Source organism: Balaenoptera physalus (assembly GCF_965194825.1).
Source record: "Balaenoptera physalus genome assembly, chromosome: 20".
Classification (NCBI taxonomy): domain Eukaryota; kingdom Metazoa; phylum Chordata; class Mammalia; order Artiodactyla; family Balaenopteridae; genus Balaenoptera; species Balaenoptera physalus.
Window position 1 is genome coordinate 46,807,247 of NC_138901.1, and position 21,692 is coordinate 46,828,938.

Below are 21,692 nucleotides of genomic sequence, written 5' to 3' on the forward strand. Positions count from 1 at the left end.
CAGAGTGTGCCTCACAGGCAATGTATCAATAAGTTTCTTTTTACAGCCCCTTCCCATCTCCCAGTCAGCTATACTTCTGAAGCTGTGGCCTCCTGTCTTGCCTTGAGCTTTATGCCCTTCTCTTATGCTAACAGACATCCATCAGGGGTCACTCTGAAGTTCTCTTGGAGACAGCATAGCTCAGTGATTAAAAGCAGTGACTCTGGGGCCTTCCTTGGTGGTCCAGTGAGTAAGACTCTGCGCTCCCAATGCAGGAGGCCCGGGATCGATCCCTGGTTGGGGAGCTGGATCCCGCATGCCTGCCGCAACTAAGAGTCCACAACGCCGCAACTAAGACCCGGTGCAGCCTAAATAAATAAATAAATAAATAAATAAATAAAATAAAATAAAAGCAGGGACTCTGGAGTCTGCCTGCCTAAGTCTGAACCTCAGCTTTACCAATTACTAGCTGTGCATCATCAGGCAAATTTCTTAACTTCTCTAACCCTCATCTGCCAAATGGGAATAACACCTCATGGGATTGTTATGAAGATTAAACGAGTTAATGTAATAGGAAAATGCTTTGAATAGTGCCTGGTACATGGTCTGTAATATACAAATGTTGGATAAATAAAATAAACTGTGAGAGAAGTGACTTCTGTACACCTTTCTGAGCCAGAAGATAGAGCCACACGATGACACACACTGCAGCAACACAGAAGCCAGAGAATGCAGTTGTTGGCAGTGGAATTTACTGTTGGGATATTACAGATTGATGACTGTATATTAAGTACATTGGATAAAGCCAAGAGGACAGATTAGTATCTAGAAAGCACTGATGGAATTTCCCTCTAGAATGCTGGGAAGGAGCTCTACCTTCACAAGACAAACTTCATGGCTTCTCAATTGTGAAGGGGACACTGGGGGTCTGAACAAAGTACCTTTGCCAGGATTTAAGCGGATCCATCTTTCACACCTATCAAAGAAGGAACTTGCAACACAGCCTCTCTCTGAGTCTCAGGACAGTGGAACACCCCAGGGCTGGTGGGCAGGCCTGCTGGGGAGAAGATACAGTGTGTGTTAAATGACTGACATTGGGTGGAACAAGAGGCTGGTCTCTGGTGAGTTAGACACAGTCCTGGGCAGGAGGCCAAATTAGATGGCTTGGCATTGGTCCCACTCTTCAGACCCATCTATCTTTGGTCTCCCAAATTAAACCCAAAGTGGCATCCATCTTCACTCTGGTCTCCCATTCCTTCCAGGAAGACTTCCTCCTTTTCCTGCCAAGCCTGATGTGGTGGAGCAGAAAAGTCCAATGCTTTGGTACAGAGTAAATCTTTTATCTTGCCTTTGAATGCACTTTGAATGTTCTTGGCTCATTGGCCAGACATCCATGTCCTCGGCATAGTCACGTGAATTGGTCTCTAGAGGATATGGATTCTGTTTGCTTGATTTGGCCAGAAGAGACATCACTCAGCACAATTACTTTTAAAAGGCATTTGATTACAACTAACCATACTGAAAACACATTTTCCAGACAAGAGCCTCACCTGTTGATGAGGTTGCATCCAGTTTTCTTTTTAATTTTCTCAAGCTCCTTTCAGATACATATTGTAAAACAAATACCCTCAATTAAGAGATAATTGATATTGAGAAGCCTCTCAGACCTTCTTGCCCCCAAGTGGCCTGAATTCCCTTATGGCATGGTTAAGGGCATGGGCTCTGGAGTCTACATTTCGTCTCCAATACTTTGCTAGCTGTGCAACATTGGACAAGTTACATAACCTCTCTGAAAAATGTAAACCCCATCAGCAAAATGGAGTTAGCTCATAGAGCTCTTTGAGAATTAAGTAAAATAATGCAATAAAGCATTTATCACATTACTTAACATATAGTACATGTCCATACATCATCCTTAACAGCTGCATTTTAAAATTTGGAATTCATTTGCTGATTTGCATTATCCTTCCAAGGGCAAATTGATTAGCCTGCCCACCCAAATTGTAAACTCTGAACGACAAAAATGCATTTAACATAATTTTTAATCACTGCAGAGACATTAAAATTTTTGATGACTTATTATCTATACCAACTAGTGAGTGATTCTCAAAAAATTTTAGGTCACAGGCCATTTCCACAAAACGAAAAATTCCATAGAATAGTAAACTTATAATTTGTTTATCTCTGCAAAGAAATCACCACAATTAAGTATGTTCCAAGAAAATAATTCAAAAGAAGAAATATATATATACATATACATATCCTATTTATAGCATCATTACACAATAGTAAAAAATGGAAAAATATACAATAATAGGGGAATAACTAAATTAAGTATGACATAAGATTACTGGAACTTTTGCAGTCATTAAAACTAATGACTATTAAAGAGGGAAAAGTATTTACAAAATAAGTGAAAAAACAGAAATCTAAAACCATACATACAATTACAACTATATAAAAACCAAGTATAAAATATACATTTATGTAACTTTTACCCTCTATACATTTGCAATTTTGAACTTTGATAAGGATGCATGAGTATTATTTGGGTAATTAAAAACTAATGGATGTACATAAACATTAGATGAGGGTACAAAGGAAGGAGAAAATGTGTTAAAGATTACGAATTAATTTTTAGTACAATCATCTTCTTTTTGTTTTTTTGTTTTTGGCCGCACCGCACAGCATGCTGATCTTAGTTCCCTGACCAGGGGTTGAACCTGTGGCCTCTGCAGTGGAAGCGCGGAGTCTTAACCACTGGACCACCAGGGAAGTCCCAGTACAATCATCTTTTGTAAAATGTCAAAGTTAATATCTTTTAAATAAAGATAATAGAAAGATAATAAAGATAATAGAAATATTTAGAAGAATAGCAATGCTTTGAGACATTAACATAGGATATCATGTTTATAAAATTATTTAACAAATATTTATTGGTTCCACCTTGTGCGGTGCTCTGTACTAGGTGCCAGAGACACAGTAATGGACAACACAGACTTATCATGGGAGGCAAGTTGTGGACAAGGAAGTTTGGGCATTCATCTTTCTCACCAGAATCCTCCAAATCATTCCCTATCAGCCCAAACTACCTCTTTCAAAAAACCTTCGGGCTTCCCTGGTGGCCCAGTGTTTAAGAATCTGCCTGCCAATGCAGGGGACACGGGTTCAAGCCCTGGTCTGGGAAGATCCCACATGCCACGGAGCAACTAAGCCCATGGGCCACAACTAGTGAGCCCACGTGCCACAACTACTGAAGTCCACGCGCCTAGAGCCCGTGCTCCGCAACAAGAGAAGACACCGAAATGAGAAGCCTGTGCACTGCATGGAAGAGTAGCCCCCGCTCACCGCAACTAGAGAGAAAGCCCGTGCGCAGCAACAAAGATCCAACGCAGCCAAAATAAATAAATAAATAAATAAATACTAAAATAAATAAATTTATTAAAAAAAAAAAAAACCCTTCATGAGAGGTAGCATCTCATAATCTAAATCTTTCTACCTCCTCTCTCCCCACCCCACCCTTAGCCAAAACCAGCCAGACTTGTGTGACTGTGTCCCGCTCCTTCCAGTAATCTGCTCTCCCTGTCTGGCTGTGTTCACAGACAACCCCCCAGGCAACAAAATGCCTTAACCCAGCAAAACTGAAAATATCCCCAGAAAGCTCCTAGGAAAATGACCAAGATTTTAGCCTGAGTGGCTTTCCAGTACCTGCTTCTACAATTAGTGAGTCAGCGTTGATCTGATCTAAATTCATTGTGCACATGTTGCCACGTTAGACATGGTGACAGTGAAAGACTCCAGTCCTCTTGGTGGAAACCAGATCCACTCTGGGTAAACAGTTTTCAACTCTGGACAAGGGGGGTTGGGGGACACTCCAGGCAAAGCAAACCGGAATTGCAAAAGTACATAGTGTGACACAAAGCAGGGAGGCTGGGGTGGAGGGTGTATGTGGGGGGATGACAGCAAATGGGGGCTAGAGGTAGGTAAGAGCAGAAACAGGAAGCAGAACTTTCTGTTGTAGGCGGGGAGCACTGGGGAGTTTTAAGCAGGGGAGTGACATGATCTGACTTACATTTTGGAAAGTTCACATTAGCAGAATGAGAATGGATGGGAAGGGGCCTTCTGACTAGAGATAGAGGAGCTCGCATTAAAATAATCTGGGAGAGGGCTTCCCTGGTGGCACAGTGGTTAAGAATCCACCTGCCAATGCAGGGGACACGGGTTTGAGCCCTGGTCCGGGAAGATCCCACATGCCGCGAAGCAGGTGGGCCTGTGCGCCACAACTACTGAGCCTGCGCTTTAGAGCCACGAGCCACAATTACTGAAGCCCGCGCGCCTAGAGCCCATGCTCCTCAACAAGAGAAGCCACCGCGATGAGAAGCCCGCGCACCGCAGCGAAGAGTAGCCACTGCTCGCCACAACTAGACAAAGCCCACGCACAGCAATGAAGATCCAACTCAGACAAAAATAATAAATTAAAATAACCTGGGAGAGATGTGATGGGAGTCTGAACCGGCGAGCAGATGCAGAGGGAAGAGGAGGGGCCAGAGTTGAAATGATTTGAGAAAGCAGAATCGAGGGTCAGAACGTGGTGACTAATTGTACAGAAGGTGGTATCAGAAAAGCTCCTATGGTAACTCCAAGACGTTGTGTCCTGGAGATTGTCACTGACCAAAGCCATACGTTTTTCTCCCCCAGGGTGTATTTATTTTGAAGAATAAAGGTGAAACAATTTCCCTGCACACGGAAGGAAGACACAGTCTTCCATATTGCACCAGACCAATCTCTTAGAATCACGTTTCCCAAAGTGGTGGAATAAGAGGTGTAAAAGTGGTGCAGGGACATCAGAAACAGTGACTCTTGTGAACAGAAAGGTTTCCTTTTTCTATTCTCTTTCCATCCTGATTAAGTCAAGGTGAAATCCTCAGTAAATCTTTAGTACCCGATAATCTCCTTTTGAGCCAGAGAGAGAGAGAGAAAGAGAGGGAGAGCGCAAGCCCACTTCAGGTTCAGAAACTTAGACAGACAACGGTACCAAGCTAGTCACTGTTTTGTTTTTCTTGAAACATACATTTAGGCTTATCCCTCTATTTAAGACACATGATTCTGGTTTTCATTTATATAAATATTTTAAAGTTTCCTTTTGAAATACATGTACCTAAAAGGGGAGATGTGAGTTGATTTAGGAAAAATATTAAGTAAAACATGGTACACGAGACGGGAATTCCCTGCTGGTCCAGTGGTTAGGACACCGCACTTCCACTGCAGGGGGCCCGGGTTCGATCCCTTGTCCAGGAACTAAGATCCCACAAGCCAGGCGGCCCTGCCAAAAAAAAAAAAAAGTGCAAGGGATATGCAGATGTAATAAGAATCATGGCACATGAAAGGCTGAAGCTTAAGAAACCCTGTCCTTAAAAAACCTATGGCTGGTTAGGAAGATAAATCCCAAATCAAAACAAATCTTCAGGGACTTCCCTGGTGGTCCAGTGGGTAGGACTCCACGCTCCCAATGCAGAGCTCCCAGGTTTGATCCCTGGTCGGGGAACTAGATCCCTCGTGCATGCCGCAACTAAGAACCCCGCATGCCACAGCTGAGACCCGGCACAGTCTAAATAAATAACAAATAAAAATAAATAAATATTAAAAAATCTTCATCATAACCTAAGTATGTATAATTAAAGAAGAAGACTGCAGTTGTCTGGAAGGACCCAGTGATTAGGGTTTTGAGCAATGATGAATGAGGATGAATTTGGGGCTAAGGGCTCAGCAGGAGTAGGGGGTGATGGAGCTGAACATATACCAGGGAAGAGTCCCCTTTTCCTGTCAAAATCCCCAAGTGCCCCCTGGGGAAGGGACTTCTCCCTTGAACTGAGCAAGGCAGCCTGAGAGGTCTCCCCAGAGAGCAGCACTGTTTCATCTTGTGGTTTGTTTCTGCAATCAGCTAGGAAATAAAGTCTTCAAATTAAACTTTTCCGGAAAAAAAAAATGTACTTGAGGGAGAAGCAAGGGACAGATAGATATAACTATATTAGAGGTTGTCGTGAGCCTTAAGAAGGTTGTGGCTTCCTGCTTAGCAGGTGGTTCTTCCAGGAACCCAAAGCCCTAGACCCCAAAAATGGGTACAACCACTCAGATGTTTGAGAGAAACATCTCCAGATGGGGTGAGCTGCTGCCCCAGGAGCCCCTGATGGGATGTCCAGCTTGGTCCACGGTGGATGACTTCATCCCCGACACGGTGTAGACCTCAGTGAGAGGTGCCTTCATCCACTGGCATTTCAGCTTCAGTTCTTCTCCTTGGGAGGATTTTCTGTTTTGTTTGAGTGAAGGGTGCTATTTTCCACAGTGTACTGGAAGGGATATGCTGACAGAAAACGTGAGACAAAAGCAAGGAAGCCAAAAATGATAACCTTTGTTCCCCACCTCTATGATTCTTGTGCTTTGGCTGCAGCTTGGGGAAATCACGTGGCCAGCCAATAAACCCCACGCGGACAGAGGCCCCATTATCCAAACCACCTGAAAGGATGGTATTTAATCAAAGGACCTCAAGAAGCTAAAACCCTGGCCTCTAAATTCTTGGCACTTTTAAAAGGCAAACATCAAGGTGACTCTGGGTGAGAAGATAAAGGCTCCGTAATGCAGAAAGTGAGAACAGAGAGCCTTTTAACGGTCATCTGGCACAGAGAGGCCCTGTCCCTGCTTAGGCAACTCAAGGCCACTACACTGAGAACTGACACCAACAACAAGAAAAAAAGAGCACCTCGTGGCTTTAGAGCTGTGTCCTATCAAAGTGGATGCCCAGGTCCTGGCCTCAACTGGGACCTTATCAGAGGGTATTAAGGTTAGAGACTTGACAGTGGGAACGCTGGGCCAGCTCCCAGCTCTGCCACGATCAGCTGACTGGCCCTGCACAAAGCCCTCAACCGGTCCAGGACCCCCACCCTTCCCTCATATGTTAACAGAAAGATGATAACACTCATCACGCAGGGTGGTCATGAGGCTCAGAGAGCAAATGAGTAGATCACAGGGGAAGACTTCTGCTTGCTCCTGTTTTCAAGGATCCATATGGAAATTAGGTGTGAATCTACAGATGTTAGAGATCAAGGTGTGTGATATGAAAATATAGTTATGTCATTGTTGCTGTGGTTATAATCACCCTGGCATTCTTCCAGTGTCCTCATCTGTTACATCAATTCTTTCAGCAACCCTTTGAGGAAGGTAAGGAAGGGCGAATAATAATTATTTCCATTTTACAGGGGAAAGAGAGGCAAAGAAGTGAAATGCACTGTCAAAGGTTGCCTGGCTGGTTTGTGTGGCAAGGCTTTCTGCTCAACCCCATCCAACAGAGCTGGATTTCCACCTCTCCAACAGGTGCTAATAGAGCCTGATGTCCCACAGATGAATCGTAAGGAGAAGAAAGGGAGGGGAAAGCTGTAGATCAGGAGACTTCAGAGACATATCAACTGTTGATAGGTATGAGGGTTCTTTCTGTGGGAGATGAAAATGTTCTAAAATTAGATTATGGTGATGGTTTCACAACTCTGTAAACATACTAAAACACATTGATTTGTACACTTTAAATAGGTGAATTTTATAGTATGTAAACTATATCTCAACAAAGCTGTTAAGAAAAAGATATATCAGGGTTTTTTAGGGTTTATGCTAGGGATGCATGTTTGGGTGCTAAAACTCTAAAGAAATGCAAGTAAGTGATTACTATAAAAGTCAGGATGCCTTTCAGGTGGACGGAGGGTTTTGTGATTGGAATGGGGCACATGAAAGAGCTTCTGGGGTGGGCAGCAAGGTTTTCTTTCTTTTTTTTTTTTAATAAATTTATTTATTTATTTATTTATTTGGCTGCGTTGGGTCTGTTGCTGCGCACGGGCTTTCTCTAGTCGCAGTGAGAGGGGGCTACTCTTCGTTGCGGTGTGCGGGCTTCTCATTGCGGTGGCTTCTCTTGTTGCGGAGAATGGGCTCTAGGCACGCAGGCTTCAGTAGTTGGGGCGCGCGGGCTCAGTAGTTGTGGCTCACGGGCTCTAGAGCGCAGGCTCAGTAGTTGTGGCGCGTGGGCTTAGTTGCTCCGCGGCATGTGGGATCTTCCCAGACCAGGACTCGAACCTGTGTCCCCTGCACTGGCAGGCGGATTCTTAACCACTGCGCCACCAGGGAAGCCCAGGATTTATTTCTTGACCTGAAGGGTAGTTACAAGGGTGTTTAATAATAATAATAATAATTATTCCTTACGCTGCACATGTGTTTTGTGTAGTTTTCTCTGTCCATTCTGTTAATATAATAAAATGATTCTAAAAAATAGGGGAAATCGAGTATGAGATGATACCATGTGCCAGCCAGACTGTAAGGACCTCCCCCCACCTCCTGGTATTCATGCCCTTGTGAACCCCACCCCCTTAAATGTGGGCGGGACCTGCGACTTGCTTCTAACCAATAGAATAAGGCAAGGCGATGGCATACGTGTGATTACATGTCCCTGTGGTTACATTATATAAGATTTAATGTCCACCTTGCTAGGAGACTTGATCTCCCTTGTTGGCTTTGAAGTCAGCAGCCATGTTGCAGAGGCCCACCGAGTAAGGAACTGAGGGTGGTCCTCAGTCTGACAACCCACAAGGAACTGAATGCTGCCGACAGCCACGTGAGCTTGGAAGCAGATCCTTCCCCAGTGGAGCCTCAGATCTCACCCGGCCCCAGTTCACACCCTGACTGCAGCTTGCGAGACTCCAAAGCAGAGGCCTCAGCTAAGCTGTACCCTGACTCCTGGCCCACAGAAGCTGCGAGAGAATAAATGTGTGTTGTTTGAAACCACTGAATGTGTGATCATAGTATTACACAGCAATTGATAGCGTGTCCCTTGTGTGTGTGTAGGGCTGGTCCCCTAAAATCAATCTCATTGTCAGTGATGCACTAGGACTCACAGACTCTCAGCAAAGCTGTTACACTTACGGTTACAGACAATTACAGTGAAAGGATACAGGTTAAAACCAGCAACAGAAGAAGGCACATAGGGCAGGGGCCAGGAGAGCCCACTCACTCCTCTCTCAGTGGAGTTATGGGGACAATGCTTGATTCTCCCAGGACGACGTGTGACCACACACACGGAACACTGCCAACCAGGGAAGCACATAAGTCTTGGTGCCCAAGGCTTTGACTGGCGGTCGGTCATGTAGGCAGACGCACCGCCCAAGTGGCTGACCTTAGTTTCCAGCCCTTCCAGAAATCAAGCTGATACTGTGCGGCCCAAGGCTCTCAGGTAAATACACTCTTATCAGGCAGGATATTCCAAGGGCTTAGATATTATCTCCCACTCAAGAGCCTGTCCTTTCTTTGGACCGTGCAGGGTTTGAACAATGCAAGCCTGCTGAGTTAAACATTTACTTTGCATCCCTTAACTTTTGAAGTGAGATACTTAAGTCAAGTTGACACCCTGCTTGAAGGCAGAGAGACCAGGAAATCAACATGTTTTAACACCCAGGGAATGTTTATACGTTTATTTGCCTCATAGTCAGAGAGTTTCCAGGGAATAAGCCATACAGCCAGAAGGCAGGGTGCAGAGGAAAGGCAGCAGAGACTGGGCACTCACACAGGAGCTTCACCTGCTCAGCCACAGAATAGAAGGCAAGCTTTCCCTCCTCAAGGTCCAGCCAGATGCCCACCACACCAGGTCTGTTTGAGCCAAGGACAGTTTCCTTGACTATGTGCCATGCAGAGAGCTGGCTAGTCCCTTTCCACTCTACACACCAGGAGTCCCTGGTCCTTCCCAGGATCTGGTCACGCCTCATCCCCCAGGAAGCCACCCCAACTGCCCAGTGGCTACAACGCTGAGTGTCCACTTCCCAGTACTGCTGCCCAGAAGAGAGAGCCTGGGAACATAAGGCCTGGCAGGAGGCAGACCTCTCATGACTCCAGGGATAGGGCTGTGGGCGGTGACATACAGTGATCCTTGGACACCTCCAGGCTACAGGAGAGGCTCCCTAGGTCAAAGGTTGGATTGATGACCCCAGGGGAAAAAAACCAGAACATGACTAGCCACCTCTGATGGTTCATGCTAAGAGGTCTTCAAATAGCAAAAAGCAGCTTTGTATCTTTGAGTGTGATAAAGTTTTACACATACTGGCATTAAAATTGGTGCATCAAGGGACTTCCCTGGTGGCACAGTGGTTAAGAATCTGCCTGCCAATGCAGGGAACACAGGTTCAAGCCCTTGTCCGGGAAGATCCCACATGCCACGGAGCAACTAAGCCTTTGTGCCACAACTACTGAAGCCTGTGCGCCTAGAGCCCGTGCTCCAAAACAAGAGAAGCCACCGCAATGAGAAGCCTGTGCACTGCAATCAAGAGTAGCCCCCGCTCACCACAACTACAGAAAGCCTGCGTGCAGCAACAAAGACCCAACGCAGCCAAAGATAAATAAATAAATTAATTAAAAATATAAATAAATAAAATAAAATAGGACTCCTGTTTACAAAAAAAGAAAAAAGTTATAGTCAGATTTTCGGCTGTATAGGCGTTTGGTGCCCCTAACCCCCATGTTGTTCAAGGGTCAACTGTACTCCCCAGTAATTAAATTTGTATTACAAATAATCACCCCTGCTGGGTAAGCTGCACCAAAATGCTTATCAAAACTTTAGTGTGGGGGCTTCCCTGGTGGCGCAGTGGTTGAGAATCTGCCTGACAATGCAGGGGACACGGGTTCGAGCCCTGGTCTGGGAAGATCCCACATGCCGCGGAGCAACTAGGCCCGTGAGCCACAACTACTGAGCCTGCGCGTCTGGAGCCTGTGCTCCGCAACAAGAGAGGCCGCGATAGTGAGAGGCCCGCACACCGCGACGAAGAGTGGCCCCCACTTGCTGCAACTAGAGAAAGCCCTCGCACAGAAACGAAGACCCAACACAGCCATAAAATAAATAAATAAATTAATTAATTTAAAAAAAAAAACAAACTTTAGTGTGCATGAAAATCCCCTGCAAAGTTGTCAAAAATGCAAATCCTTGGGGCTTACTCCCGGAGATGCTAACTCAATAGTCTGGCCATGGGCCTTGGATTCTGCTTTTTGTTTTTTTAAGGGTGGAAAGATTTTTAATTAATATTATGAAGTTACCATAATACAGATATCAAAGCCACAAAAAGAACATATAAGAAAAAAAAAACAACATAGGCCAACAAACCTGGAGATTATCTGCATTCTTACTAGCGTTACAGAGAATACCGGGTCATACCTCGAGAAACACTATGCCATTTAGGCTGCGTGATTTCCGTGGCAGCTCATGGTGTGTTTACATAGGGTCAAAGGAAATCATTGTGATGAGGCAGTCAAATCGCTTAGTAGCTGTTAAAGCGCTGACTTGAAGAATAACTAATCTATTGTCTTAAAAACAATCTTGTGAGAACTTCAGGGAATGATGTTTCAGGAAGTAGGGATATATTCAGATCTTATGTTTTAAAACTGTCCTGGACTGGTCCAAATAATCAAAATCAAAATAACCAAAATAATCAACGTTGTACTTGATAAGGCATACTTGAATTTTCTAAGTTAAATTTTAAAAATACTTAATATGTATACTTAATTCCTCAAAAAATTAAAAATAGAATTACCATATGATCCAGTAATTCCACTTGTAGGCATATATACAAAAGAATTGAAAGCAAGGTCTCAAAGAGATGTTCATACACCCATGTTCACGGCAGCATTATTCACAGTAGCCAAGGGGTGGAAGCAACCCAAATGTCCATCGATGGATGGATGGATGGATGGGTAAACAAAATGTGGTATATATATGTGTATAATACAATGGAATATTATTGAATATTATTCAGCCCTTAAAAGGATGGAAATTCTGACACAGTCAACAATATGGATGAAACTTGGATCTAATAATATGGATGCTAAGTGAAATAATCCAGTCACAAAAAAGATAAACATTTCACGATTCCACTTATATAAGCTATTTGGAGTAATCAAACTCATACAAACAGAGAGTGGAATGGTGGTTGCTAGGGGCTGGGGAAGGAGGGTATGGGGAGTTACTGTTTAATGGGTATAGAGTTTCAGTTTTGCAAGATGAAAACGTTCTGGAACTTGGTTGCATACAATATGAATATACTTAACACTATTCAACTGTAAACTCAAAAAGGTTAAGATGGTGCATTTGTTGTATGTATTTTACCACAATTAAAAATTAAAAATGCACACTTAAGTAATCATAGAAAGTCATAATTTTTTCCCAAGATATCATGTTTCTCCAGTTAAATAAGAAGAAATATTTCAACCAGAGCAACACCATTAAACATTATAAATGTTATAAAACATTTACATTATTATTTAAAATTCACTAGGACACACGCTAGGATAAATTTCAAATGGATAAAAGATTTATATGTGAAACCAAAGATTTAATATAAAAGTGTACATACACACACACACACACACACACACCACTTGAGGTGGTGAAATTTTCTAAATAAAATTTAAAATCTAGAAGCCACAAAAGAAAACACTGATAAAATGTACTACTTGAAAATATAAAAATGTCTATATGACATTCTAAAACCCACACTAAACAGAATCAAAAGATAAATGACAAATGGGGAACAAAATCTGCAATTCATATCACAGACAAAAGGCTAATCTCCCTAATTTATAATGAGTTCCTAAAAATCAAATTTTTAAAGGACCAACAATACAAGATATAAAAAGACAATTCATGGAGAAATGCAAATTAAAAAGTACAGTACACAAATATATCACTTGTTTTAAACCCATTGGATTGGCAAAAAAAATACCAAAGTTTGACAGCACATTGTGTTGGCAGGCTTGGGGGACAAACATTTCTTCTGTAAGAGTGCCAACTGATACAACCCAACTGGAGAGCAGTTTGTCAACGTTATCAAAATTGCAAAATTTACTCTGTGACCCAGCAATCCTTACTGGTAATTTAACCTACAATTATCTCTGCACTCATATAAAATGATGTATATACAGTAATTGACTTCAGCATTGTTTGCAATTATAAATAATTGGGAATAATCATGCATCCATCAGTAAAGCGTTGAGTAAATAAATGTTGGCATATCCATAAATTGGAATATTATGCAGCTTTAAAGAGAAAATGCTTGAGGTACTGATTTGTAAAGGTATCAAGATATATTAAGTAAAAAAGGAAAGCAAAATGCAGAACAGTGTATACAGTATGCTAACTTTTGTGTAAAAAAAAAATATTGGGGGAGATAAGAATATAAATTTGTGTTTGCTTGTACTTACAAAAGTAAATTCTGAAAGGACACTTAAGAAAACTAGTAAAGGTGGTTAACTGGGGGAATAAGAGGAATTGGACGAGGGTAGGAACACAATACTTTTGTTGTGTCTTTTCATATTTTTTGATTTTTGAATTAAAATTTTTAAATTTAATCCTCAAGTTTAAAGCTCGATTTTAGATTTTAAATTAGGAACCCATCCTAAATTTAGGAGCACACAGGAGCTAAGAGGGCACTTTATTTCTCAGATTGTTTTTGGAACAATTAATAAACTGTACTCTAACTGGTTTCCTTAAGAAACCTTTCCCAAGGAATCACACTTCTCCACTTAAGTAAGAAATTTTTTTTTTTAAAGGTTAGACTTTATTTTATTGCCTAGATTCTTTTTTTTTTAAATTTATTTATTTATTATTTATTTATTTTTGGCTGTGTTGGGTCTTCGTTTCTGTGCGAGGGCTTTCTCCAGTTGTGGCAAGGGGGGGCCACTCTTCATCGCAGTGCGCGGGCCTCTCACTATTGCAGTGTCTCTTGTTGCGGAGCACAGGCTCCAGACGCGCAGGCTCAGTAGTTGTGGCTCCCGGGCCTAGTTGCTCCGTGGCATGTGGGATCTTTGCTCCGTGGCATGTGGGATCTTCCCAGACCAGGGCTCGAACCCGCGTACCCTGCATTGTCAGGCAGATTCTCAACCACTGCGCCACCAGGGAAGCCCAAGTAAGAAACTTTTTAAGCAGAGCAAGATGATTTAAATATCTAAAAGCTCTAAGAGATAACGTCTCTAAAGCATACAAAGCTGGCCGTGGCCGAGTCAGGAGGCAGAGGCAAGCGAGACTAGAGCACTTGTCTAAGGGGCAGGTGTGAATTGTTTTTCAATCCTGAGCCAGGGAACAACAGCAAACCTAAAAGTCAGGACAGAAAGGTTGTTTTCTACATTGTTACCCTTTATTATTAAACACACTGGCCAGAGATTACAGTTGAGTAGAATTTATCAAGAACTATATACAAAGTTGCATGCTTCATTAATAAGGACATTTACTAGTGAAAAATAAAAAGCCACCTATTTCTGAATCTCTTCAGGTAGATAACACAGATGCATGGTGAGCTAGCAAAATCAGGTCTAGGTTCTGGATTTATAGGTCTTAGAAAACGAGTTTCTATCTATTAAGGGCCTGTGATACAGCACACCTCCAGGCAGGTCCAAAAACACATCCAGTCACAAAAATATCTCAGCCCACTCATTCACACCACAGGGATAACACAGCTGGGCTCTCAGATCCTGTCCCCAAAAAACAAAGCCATGGAACGCTGCCCCAACTTCCATAATTAAACCTCCTCTACCAAATAAAATCAACTCACCCTGCATTTGTTCTTCAAAGGCCTCTTTCCTCGTGAAGTTTTCTTGTAATTTTTCCTGGATCTCTTCTAGGTCATGGAGAATGTCTCTCATTTTCCCCTCAGGTGTGTTGGAAGTCACTAGTTTTGGAGAAGCCAAGGAAAGGTCCACCCCATCTGACAAAGCCTATTGATGAATCATTTAAAAAAAAAATAAGAAGAAGAAGGAGAAGGAGGAGGAGAAGGAGAAGAAGGAGAAGGAGAAGGAGAAGAAGAAGAAGGAAGGAAGGAAGGAAGGAAGGAAGAAGGAAAAATGAAAATCTCCTAAGGAATGCATCAAATATATTCCAGTTCTACCAACCATTTATAATTTTCTACTTACCTCCTAACGGGTTTTTCAAAACATAGTTAGGCCCTCAATATATGTGCCTTGAAAACAATCTAGAATAATACATAGTATGGCAAAAATATTAGAAAATGGTGATTTCTTGGTGATGGGGCTATAGATGATTTTCATTTGTTTTTTCAACTGCTATATATTTTCTAGTATTTTGTACAACAGATATGGAGTTCTTAGCTCATACCCCCAAAAAGTTTGAAAATTTTAGGCCCATCTTATAGGGGCTTTACAAAATAAATAATATAGATAGTCACTAAGATAAGCTACAGAGGCTGAAATAATCTTCCCCAGACTGCTATCATAACTCTTCCTAAGGGCCAAGACAAACATGTTGCCTGCATACAGGCCCTGCTCTCTGGGGCCTCCAACACACACTCCCTGATTTTCTTTAACTTCAGGTCCTGTTATTCCCCAACACAGCCTCTCATCTGCTCACCACCTTCCCACCTTCAGCACCTGACTTTCCTTCCCAACTTTGCAAAATCCATTTCCCATTCTTTTTGCCAATCATAACAGGAGTAGGTACCACCCGTTGAATATTTTCCACTGCTCACCTCTAATTTGCCTAACAACTTTCCAAGATAGGTTTATTATCCTCATTTTACAAAAGAGGGAGTTCACGGAGGTTAACTATACTGCCATAGCTAATTTGATTGTCCCACATTTTCACATTGCTCAAGCACTTTTTTAAGCAAGATCTTTTTAAAAAAAATCTCCACATTAAACCAATGAGGTGCAGGCCATAGATCATTTTTTGTTTGTTTGTTTTACAGATAGAAATCTGAGACTCAGAAAGGTGAAATGACTTGTCCAAGGTCATAACACTAGTGAGTGGCAATGTCAGGACTGATGGACAGACTCTCAGACCTTCTACCCCAACACACTGCATCCCTGAGGACCCATTTATTCACTCACTCCAATACACTGGGTGTTTGTTGAGCACTTACTATGTGCCAAGCACTGTGTTAGGCCTGGGGATAGAACAGTGAACAAAAGAACAAAAGCCATCATGGTCGCTGCCCTCATAGAGCTTACAGTCCAGTGCAAGGGAAGAGGGATGAAAGACATTAATAAATTATGGTGCCAATCATTATCAAGTCACAACTGTAACAACTGCTACAAATGAAAGGTACATGGAATCATACATAAGAGCCTCTAATAAGGGGATTTGACTTGTTCATGGAAATCAGTGAAGGCTTCTCCGAGGAAGTGATAATCTAGCTGAGGTCTGAAGGATGAGCAGGCACTACCTACATGACAGAGTAAAAGAAGAACATTCCATGGTGATGGGAAGAACTGTGACACTCTGGAGGGAACAGAGCAGAGCAATTAAAAGGCTTTGGTAGAAATCCAGGCAAGAAATAGTCATAGGATTGGATTAGAGTCATCTTTAACGAGCTCGAGAATAGTAAATAGGGAGCTTCCCTGGTGGCACAGCAGTTAAGAATCCGCCTGCCAATGCAGGGGACACGGGTTCGAGCCCTGGTCCGGGAAGATCCCACATGCCGTGGAGCAACTAAGCCCGTGCGCCACAGCTACTGAGCCTGCGCTCTAGAGGCCGCGAGCCACAACTACTGAAGCCCGTGCGCCTAGAGCCTGTGCTCCACAATGAGAGAAGCCACTGCAGTGAGAAGCCCATGCATCGCAACAAAGAGTAGCACCCACTCGCCACAACTAGAGAAAGCCTGCACACAGCAACAAAGATCCAACTCAGCCAAAAAAAATAAATTAAAAAAAAAAAAAAAAGAGTTTAGAGGCAGGTTCAACAGGTATCTTAGGAGGAATACTAAATGTTGGCAATAAAGTACCAATTATATGTTTTACCAAGATCCAACAACATCTGCTATATTATTTATTAGTAGGTACAAGTGTATCACAACTGTTGACTTGTTGTTTGTTTATTGACATCCTTCACATTTAAAGAAACATTCAGATGAGAATGCTAAACCACTCCACTTCCGGAGCTTCATCTGCTCAGCTGCCTGGCTGGGAATGGGAGGAAGTTTTGCAGCCAACACATTCTGGCAACACCCTCAAGACCTGGTCATGGTCATCTGAGGCAGGCGGGGCCCAGACTTCAATGGAGAAATTTGCATTACCTCCAAAAGAGGTCCTACGGAGAGCCACAGAAATACAAGATGTTCATCATCTTACTCTAAATAAACCAGAGTTTTTAGAACTTTGGAGGGACATTTTTCACTTCTTAAATTATGCTGGAACCTCAAAAACTGGAACCAGTTTTTCATCTCTAAGAAGCACTGACGTCCCTTAAAATAGCATATGTTTTGGAAGCCGTATGCAGACTATTTTATAGAGGAGGAGGCTGACCACAGGTAACATTGTTTGCTCTTAAATTTCCAGGTCTCACTCTTAAATATTCAGGCAGCTGGAATTCTGGAATGGAGTCCTTATCTAGACACCTGAACAAATTTAAAACTTTAAAAAATAAGCGTGTTGCTTTTTCCATCCATAAAAGAACTGCACACTCATTGTGGTGAATTTAGAAAATGCAGAGAATGCGAAAGAAGAAATGTTTTAAATTATCCGATATCCTACCATCCATAGGCAATCGTTTTAATTTAAAAGCCAATGGAAAGTATATTCAGTCACTATAAGCTATACCAACAAAGAGTTTTAAGGACCTGAGGAATAATGCTGTATTTATTTATTTATTTATTGGCTGCACCACTTGGTTTATAGGATCTCAGTTCCCCGACCAGGGATTGAACTCGGGCCACAGCAGTGAAAGCGCCCAGTCCTAACCACTAGACCACCAGGGAAGTCCCAATGCTGTATTTATAACCAAAAAGAAGAGAACAGCTTTATTCATAATTGCAAAAAAAAGGAAATAACCAATATGTCCATCAAAAGGTGAATAGATAAACTGTGGGACATCTACACAATGGAATATTATTTGACAATAAAAAGAAATGAGCTATCAAGCCACAAACCTTAATTTTGTTTAATGAAAGAAGCTAGACTGAAAAAGCTAGATACTGTATGATTCCAAAGATACGACATTCTAGAAAGGGCAAAACTAAAGAGATAGCAAAAAGTCAGTGGTTGCCAGGGGTTGGGGAGAGGGAGGGGGTACAAAGAGGTAGAGTGCAGGGGATTTTCAAGGCATAAAACTGTTAACTACAGATACATGACTTCATGCATTTGTCAAAATCCATAGAACGGTACAACACAGAGAGTGAACCCTGATGTAAACTGTGGATTTTAGTTAATAACGACGTATCAATATTGGTTCATAAATTGTAACAAATGTACCAAACTAATGCAAGATATTAATAATAAGGGTAACTGTGAGGGGTATATGGGAATTTTCTGTACTATCTGCTCAATTTTCTATAAGCCTAGAACTGCTCTAAGAAATAAAGTCTATTAATTAATTTTTTTTAAAAAATGAGGAGTGGATAGCTCCAAGCTCTTTTACCCTCCACCAACCCTGCCCCCCCAACACACACACACACACACACACACACACACACACACACACACACAGAGAAACGTCTCAAGACAAGCAGAAACTGTCAGAACCAACTTTGTCAGAACTCTGGCAGACACTGACTCAAAAAAGTACAACCTGGCAGTAGGAAAGCTTTGTGGCATTTTGACTTGCCCTTGCCCCATTCCCTTCCTGGCTGTGATGGTATTGAAAATTCCCAGCGTGGAACTCTGGTCCTGGTTCCCAAAGGAGCAGAGCAGATCTTACTCACAAACCATTGTGTCTGTCTGTTCTAACCTGGCTGGGGGCTGCCTGAAGGAATGACACAGGGTGCTTGTCTTTGTTTCATCTAACCCAGAGCTCAGACCAGAAAGGTGGTGAGTATTGCTCAGAAGTTCTGCAAGCGGAGTTAAACCTGTCTGGGGCAAAAGACTGTGGTGGAAACAGACAATAACCTAAGTCCCAGAAGCAAATAGACCAGGAGCAAATAGACCTAAGTCCCAGGAGCAAAAGTTGGGGAAAATTGGAATCCTACTTTGTTAATGGGAATGCAAAGTATTGTTGTTGCTGTGGAATGCAGTTTGGCTGTTCCTCAATAAGTTAAACACAGAATTACCATACGATCCAACAATTCTACTCCTACTCAAAATAACTGAAAATAGGAACTCGGATACTTGTACATCAACATTCACTGCAACATTACTCACAATAACCCAAAGGTGGAAACAATCCAAATGTCCATCGATGTTTGAATGGATTCAAAAAAAGAAAAGTGGTATAATCATACAAGGGAATTATTATTCAGCCACAAAAAGGAATGAAGTTCGGATACATGCTACGACATGAATGAATCTTGAAAACATTATAGCAAGTGAAAGAAGCCAAAGCCAGAAACAAAGTGACAAATATTGTATGATTCCACTTCTATGAAATATCTAGAGTAGGCAAAGTCATAGAGACAGAAAGTAGAATAGAGGTTACCAGGGGCTGGAGGGCAGGGGAGGGAGAAATTATTGCTTCATGGGTACAAAGCTTCTGTTTGTGGTGATGAAAAAGTTTTGGAAGTAGATAGTGGTGATGGTTGCACAGCACTGTAAATATAATGCCACTGAATTGTACATTTTAAAATGGTTAAATGGCAAATTTTACGTTATATAATGTAAACATATTTTAGCACAATTAAAAATTGTCAGAGAGACAGAGTGGGTGCAGAAAGACTGGAAATAAGTGGAAAGAGGCCCGGGTGGATAGCGCCTAGGTTGATAGGATTTCTGATTTTGATTTTTTTTTTCTGCTTCTTCATATTTTTCTGAACTTTCCAAAGAACGGGTTCTACGTTCAGACTGAGAAAAGTAACGTGAAAATACAATCAGGAGGAGAGGAAACGCCGTGGGGATAATGGGATGCAGTCGGCGCGCGCGGGCGGACGGAGGTCAGAGGGCAGTCTCTGGTCCCGCCTTCCTACCGGCAGCTGCGCGATGCGGCCCGGGGGCCCGGGCGCTGGGCTCGGGCCCTCCAGCTCGCGCGCCTCCCGACTGTACTTGTCTTCCAGGTCCTGCGGCATCGTGTTCTTCCGCAGCTGCAGCGGCCGCTCGGCGCCCTCGCGGCAGGTGGGGCAGGACCCGTGGCGCCCCGCGCCCCACAGACCCATCAGGCAGTCGCGGGAGAAGCTGTGGCCGCAGGGCAGCGTGGCAGGCCGAGCCAGCAGCTCGTGACGGATGATGCAGCCCCGGTCGTCCTCGGCCAGCCACATGGGGATGGCCGGGCAGGCGTCCAGGCCCGCCCTGGTCCCCAGGCCGCCGCCGCTCCGCCCATCCCCGGGGTCGACGCGCGGGAGTCAGGGCTACGCCGGGGGCTGCTAGCCCTGCGGCTACGTCTCCTCCTGCTCCTCCCTCACTCTCCCTGTCCCCTCCTCCTTCTCTGCAGCTTGGGTCCACCCTTGTTTCCTTTTTCCCAGTCCTTTTGCAAGCTGATTTATGCGCTGGGAAATGCGCTCGCCCCAGGCCGTTAGAAACCCGCTGATGTCCCAAAGATTTTCTTTAGTTTGATGTCCCCCACTCCCATCAAAGTGCAACCCGGGGACTTCCCTGGCGGTCCAGTGGTTGGGACCCCCGCTAACACTTAAGGGCGCGGGTTCGACCCCTGGTCGGGGAACTAAGATCCCACATGCCCCCCGGTGTGGCCAAAAGATATAGATAGATAGACAGAGATAGATAGATAGGTAGATAGATAAATAGGTAGATAGATAATAGATAGATAATAGGTAGATAGATAATAGATTAGATAGATAATAGGTAGATAGATGATAGATAGGTAGATAGATAATAGATTAGATAGATAAATAATAGATAATAGATAATAGATAAATAGATAGATAAATATAGATAGATCGATAGATAATAGATTAGATAGATGATAGGTAGATAGATAATAGATAGATTAGATAGATAATAGATTACATAGATTAGATAGATAATAGATTAGATAGATAATAGATAATAGATTAGATAGATAATAGATTAGATGATAGAGCGATAGATGATAGATAGATGGATAAATAGATTAGATAGATTGATAGATAATAGATAGGTAGATAATAGATTGGATAGATAGATAGGTAGATAATAGGTAGATAGATTAGATAGGTAGATAGATAATAGATTGGATAGATAGGTAGATAATAGATTAGATAAATAATAGGTAGATAGATAATAGATTAGATAGATAGGTAAATAGATAATAGATGGATAGATTAGATAGATAATAGATAGATAATAGATAGATTAGATAGGTAGGTAGATAGATAATAGATTAGATAATAGAAAGATTAGATAGATAATAGATAAATAGATTAGATAGATAGATAGATAATAGATAGATTGGATAGATAGGTAGATAATAGGTAGATAGATAGGTAGATAGATAATAGATTGGATAGATAGGTAGATAGACAATAGATTAGATAAATAATAGATAGGTAGATAGATAATAGATTAGATAGATAGGTAAATAGATAATCGATGGATAGATTAGATAGATAATAGATTAGATAGATAGGTAGATAGATAATAGATTAGATAATAGAAAGATTAGATAGATAGATAATAGATAAATAGATTAGATAGATAATAGATAGATAGATAGATAGATAGATAGATAGATAGATAGATAACTACCCCAACAACTCTTGGGAGGAGGAAAAGGAGCAGATTCGATTTAAGAACTCTTTTCTGAGAATGCGCCCACTAGGTGTCATCCAACCACTCCA

The 21,692-nt window shown here is 42.3% G+C and overlaps 2 protein-coding genes and 2 long non-coding RNA genes across 7 annotated transcripts in view; 2 read left to right on the top strand and 2 right to left on the bottom strand.

The window, feature by feature from the left end:
- LOC309651266 overlaps positions 1–21,692 on the top strand; it is a 38,507-nt gene that overhangs the window by 6,744 nt on the left and 10,071 nt on the right. The window lies entirely within an intron of this gene.
- LOC309651253 (E3 ubiquitin-protein ligase RNF135-like) lies at positions 355–20,982 on the bottom strand. Of its 4 annotated transcripts, none has more exons than XM_082443757.1 (3): positions 19,890–20,982; positions 14,598–14,760; positions 355–1,033 (listed from the first exon to the last, which is right to left on the bottom strand). In XM_082443757.1, exons 1-3 carry the CDS (start codon positions 20,175–20,177, stop codon positions 933–935), a joined length of 552 nt encoding a protein of 183 aa, XP_082299883.1. In that variant the 5' UTR covers positions 20,178–20,982; the 3' UTR covers positions 355–932. The 4 variants fall into 4 exon arrangements, with proteins under 4 accessions (XP_082299883.1, XP_082299882.1, XP_082299884.1 ...); XM_082443756.1 differs by having other exon boundaries at positions 355–1,036; XM_082443758.1 differs by having other exon boundaries at positions 355–5,302.
- Positions 5,295–8,804, top strand: LOC309651261. The gene is made up of 3 exons (XR_014257984.1): positions 5,295–7,081; positions 7,233–7,449; positions 8,506–8,804. It is a non-coding gene; the product is annotated as an uncharacterized lncRNA (long non-coding RNA).
- Positions 9,252–13,849, bottom strand: RNF135 (ring finger protein 135). Its single transcript, XM_082443755.1, is given in 2 exon segments — positions 9,252–9,933; positions 9,935–13,849. Coding segments are annotated over 2 exon segments (564 nt in total). The 5' UTR covers positions 10,039–13,849; the 3' UTR covers positions 9,252–9,473.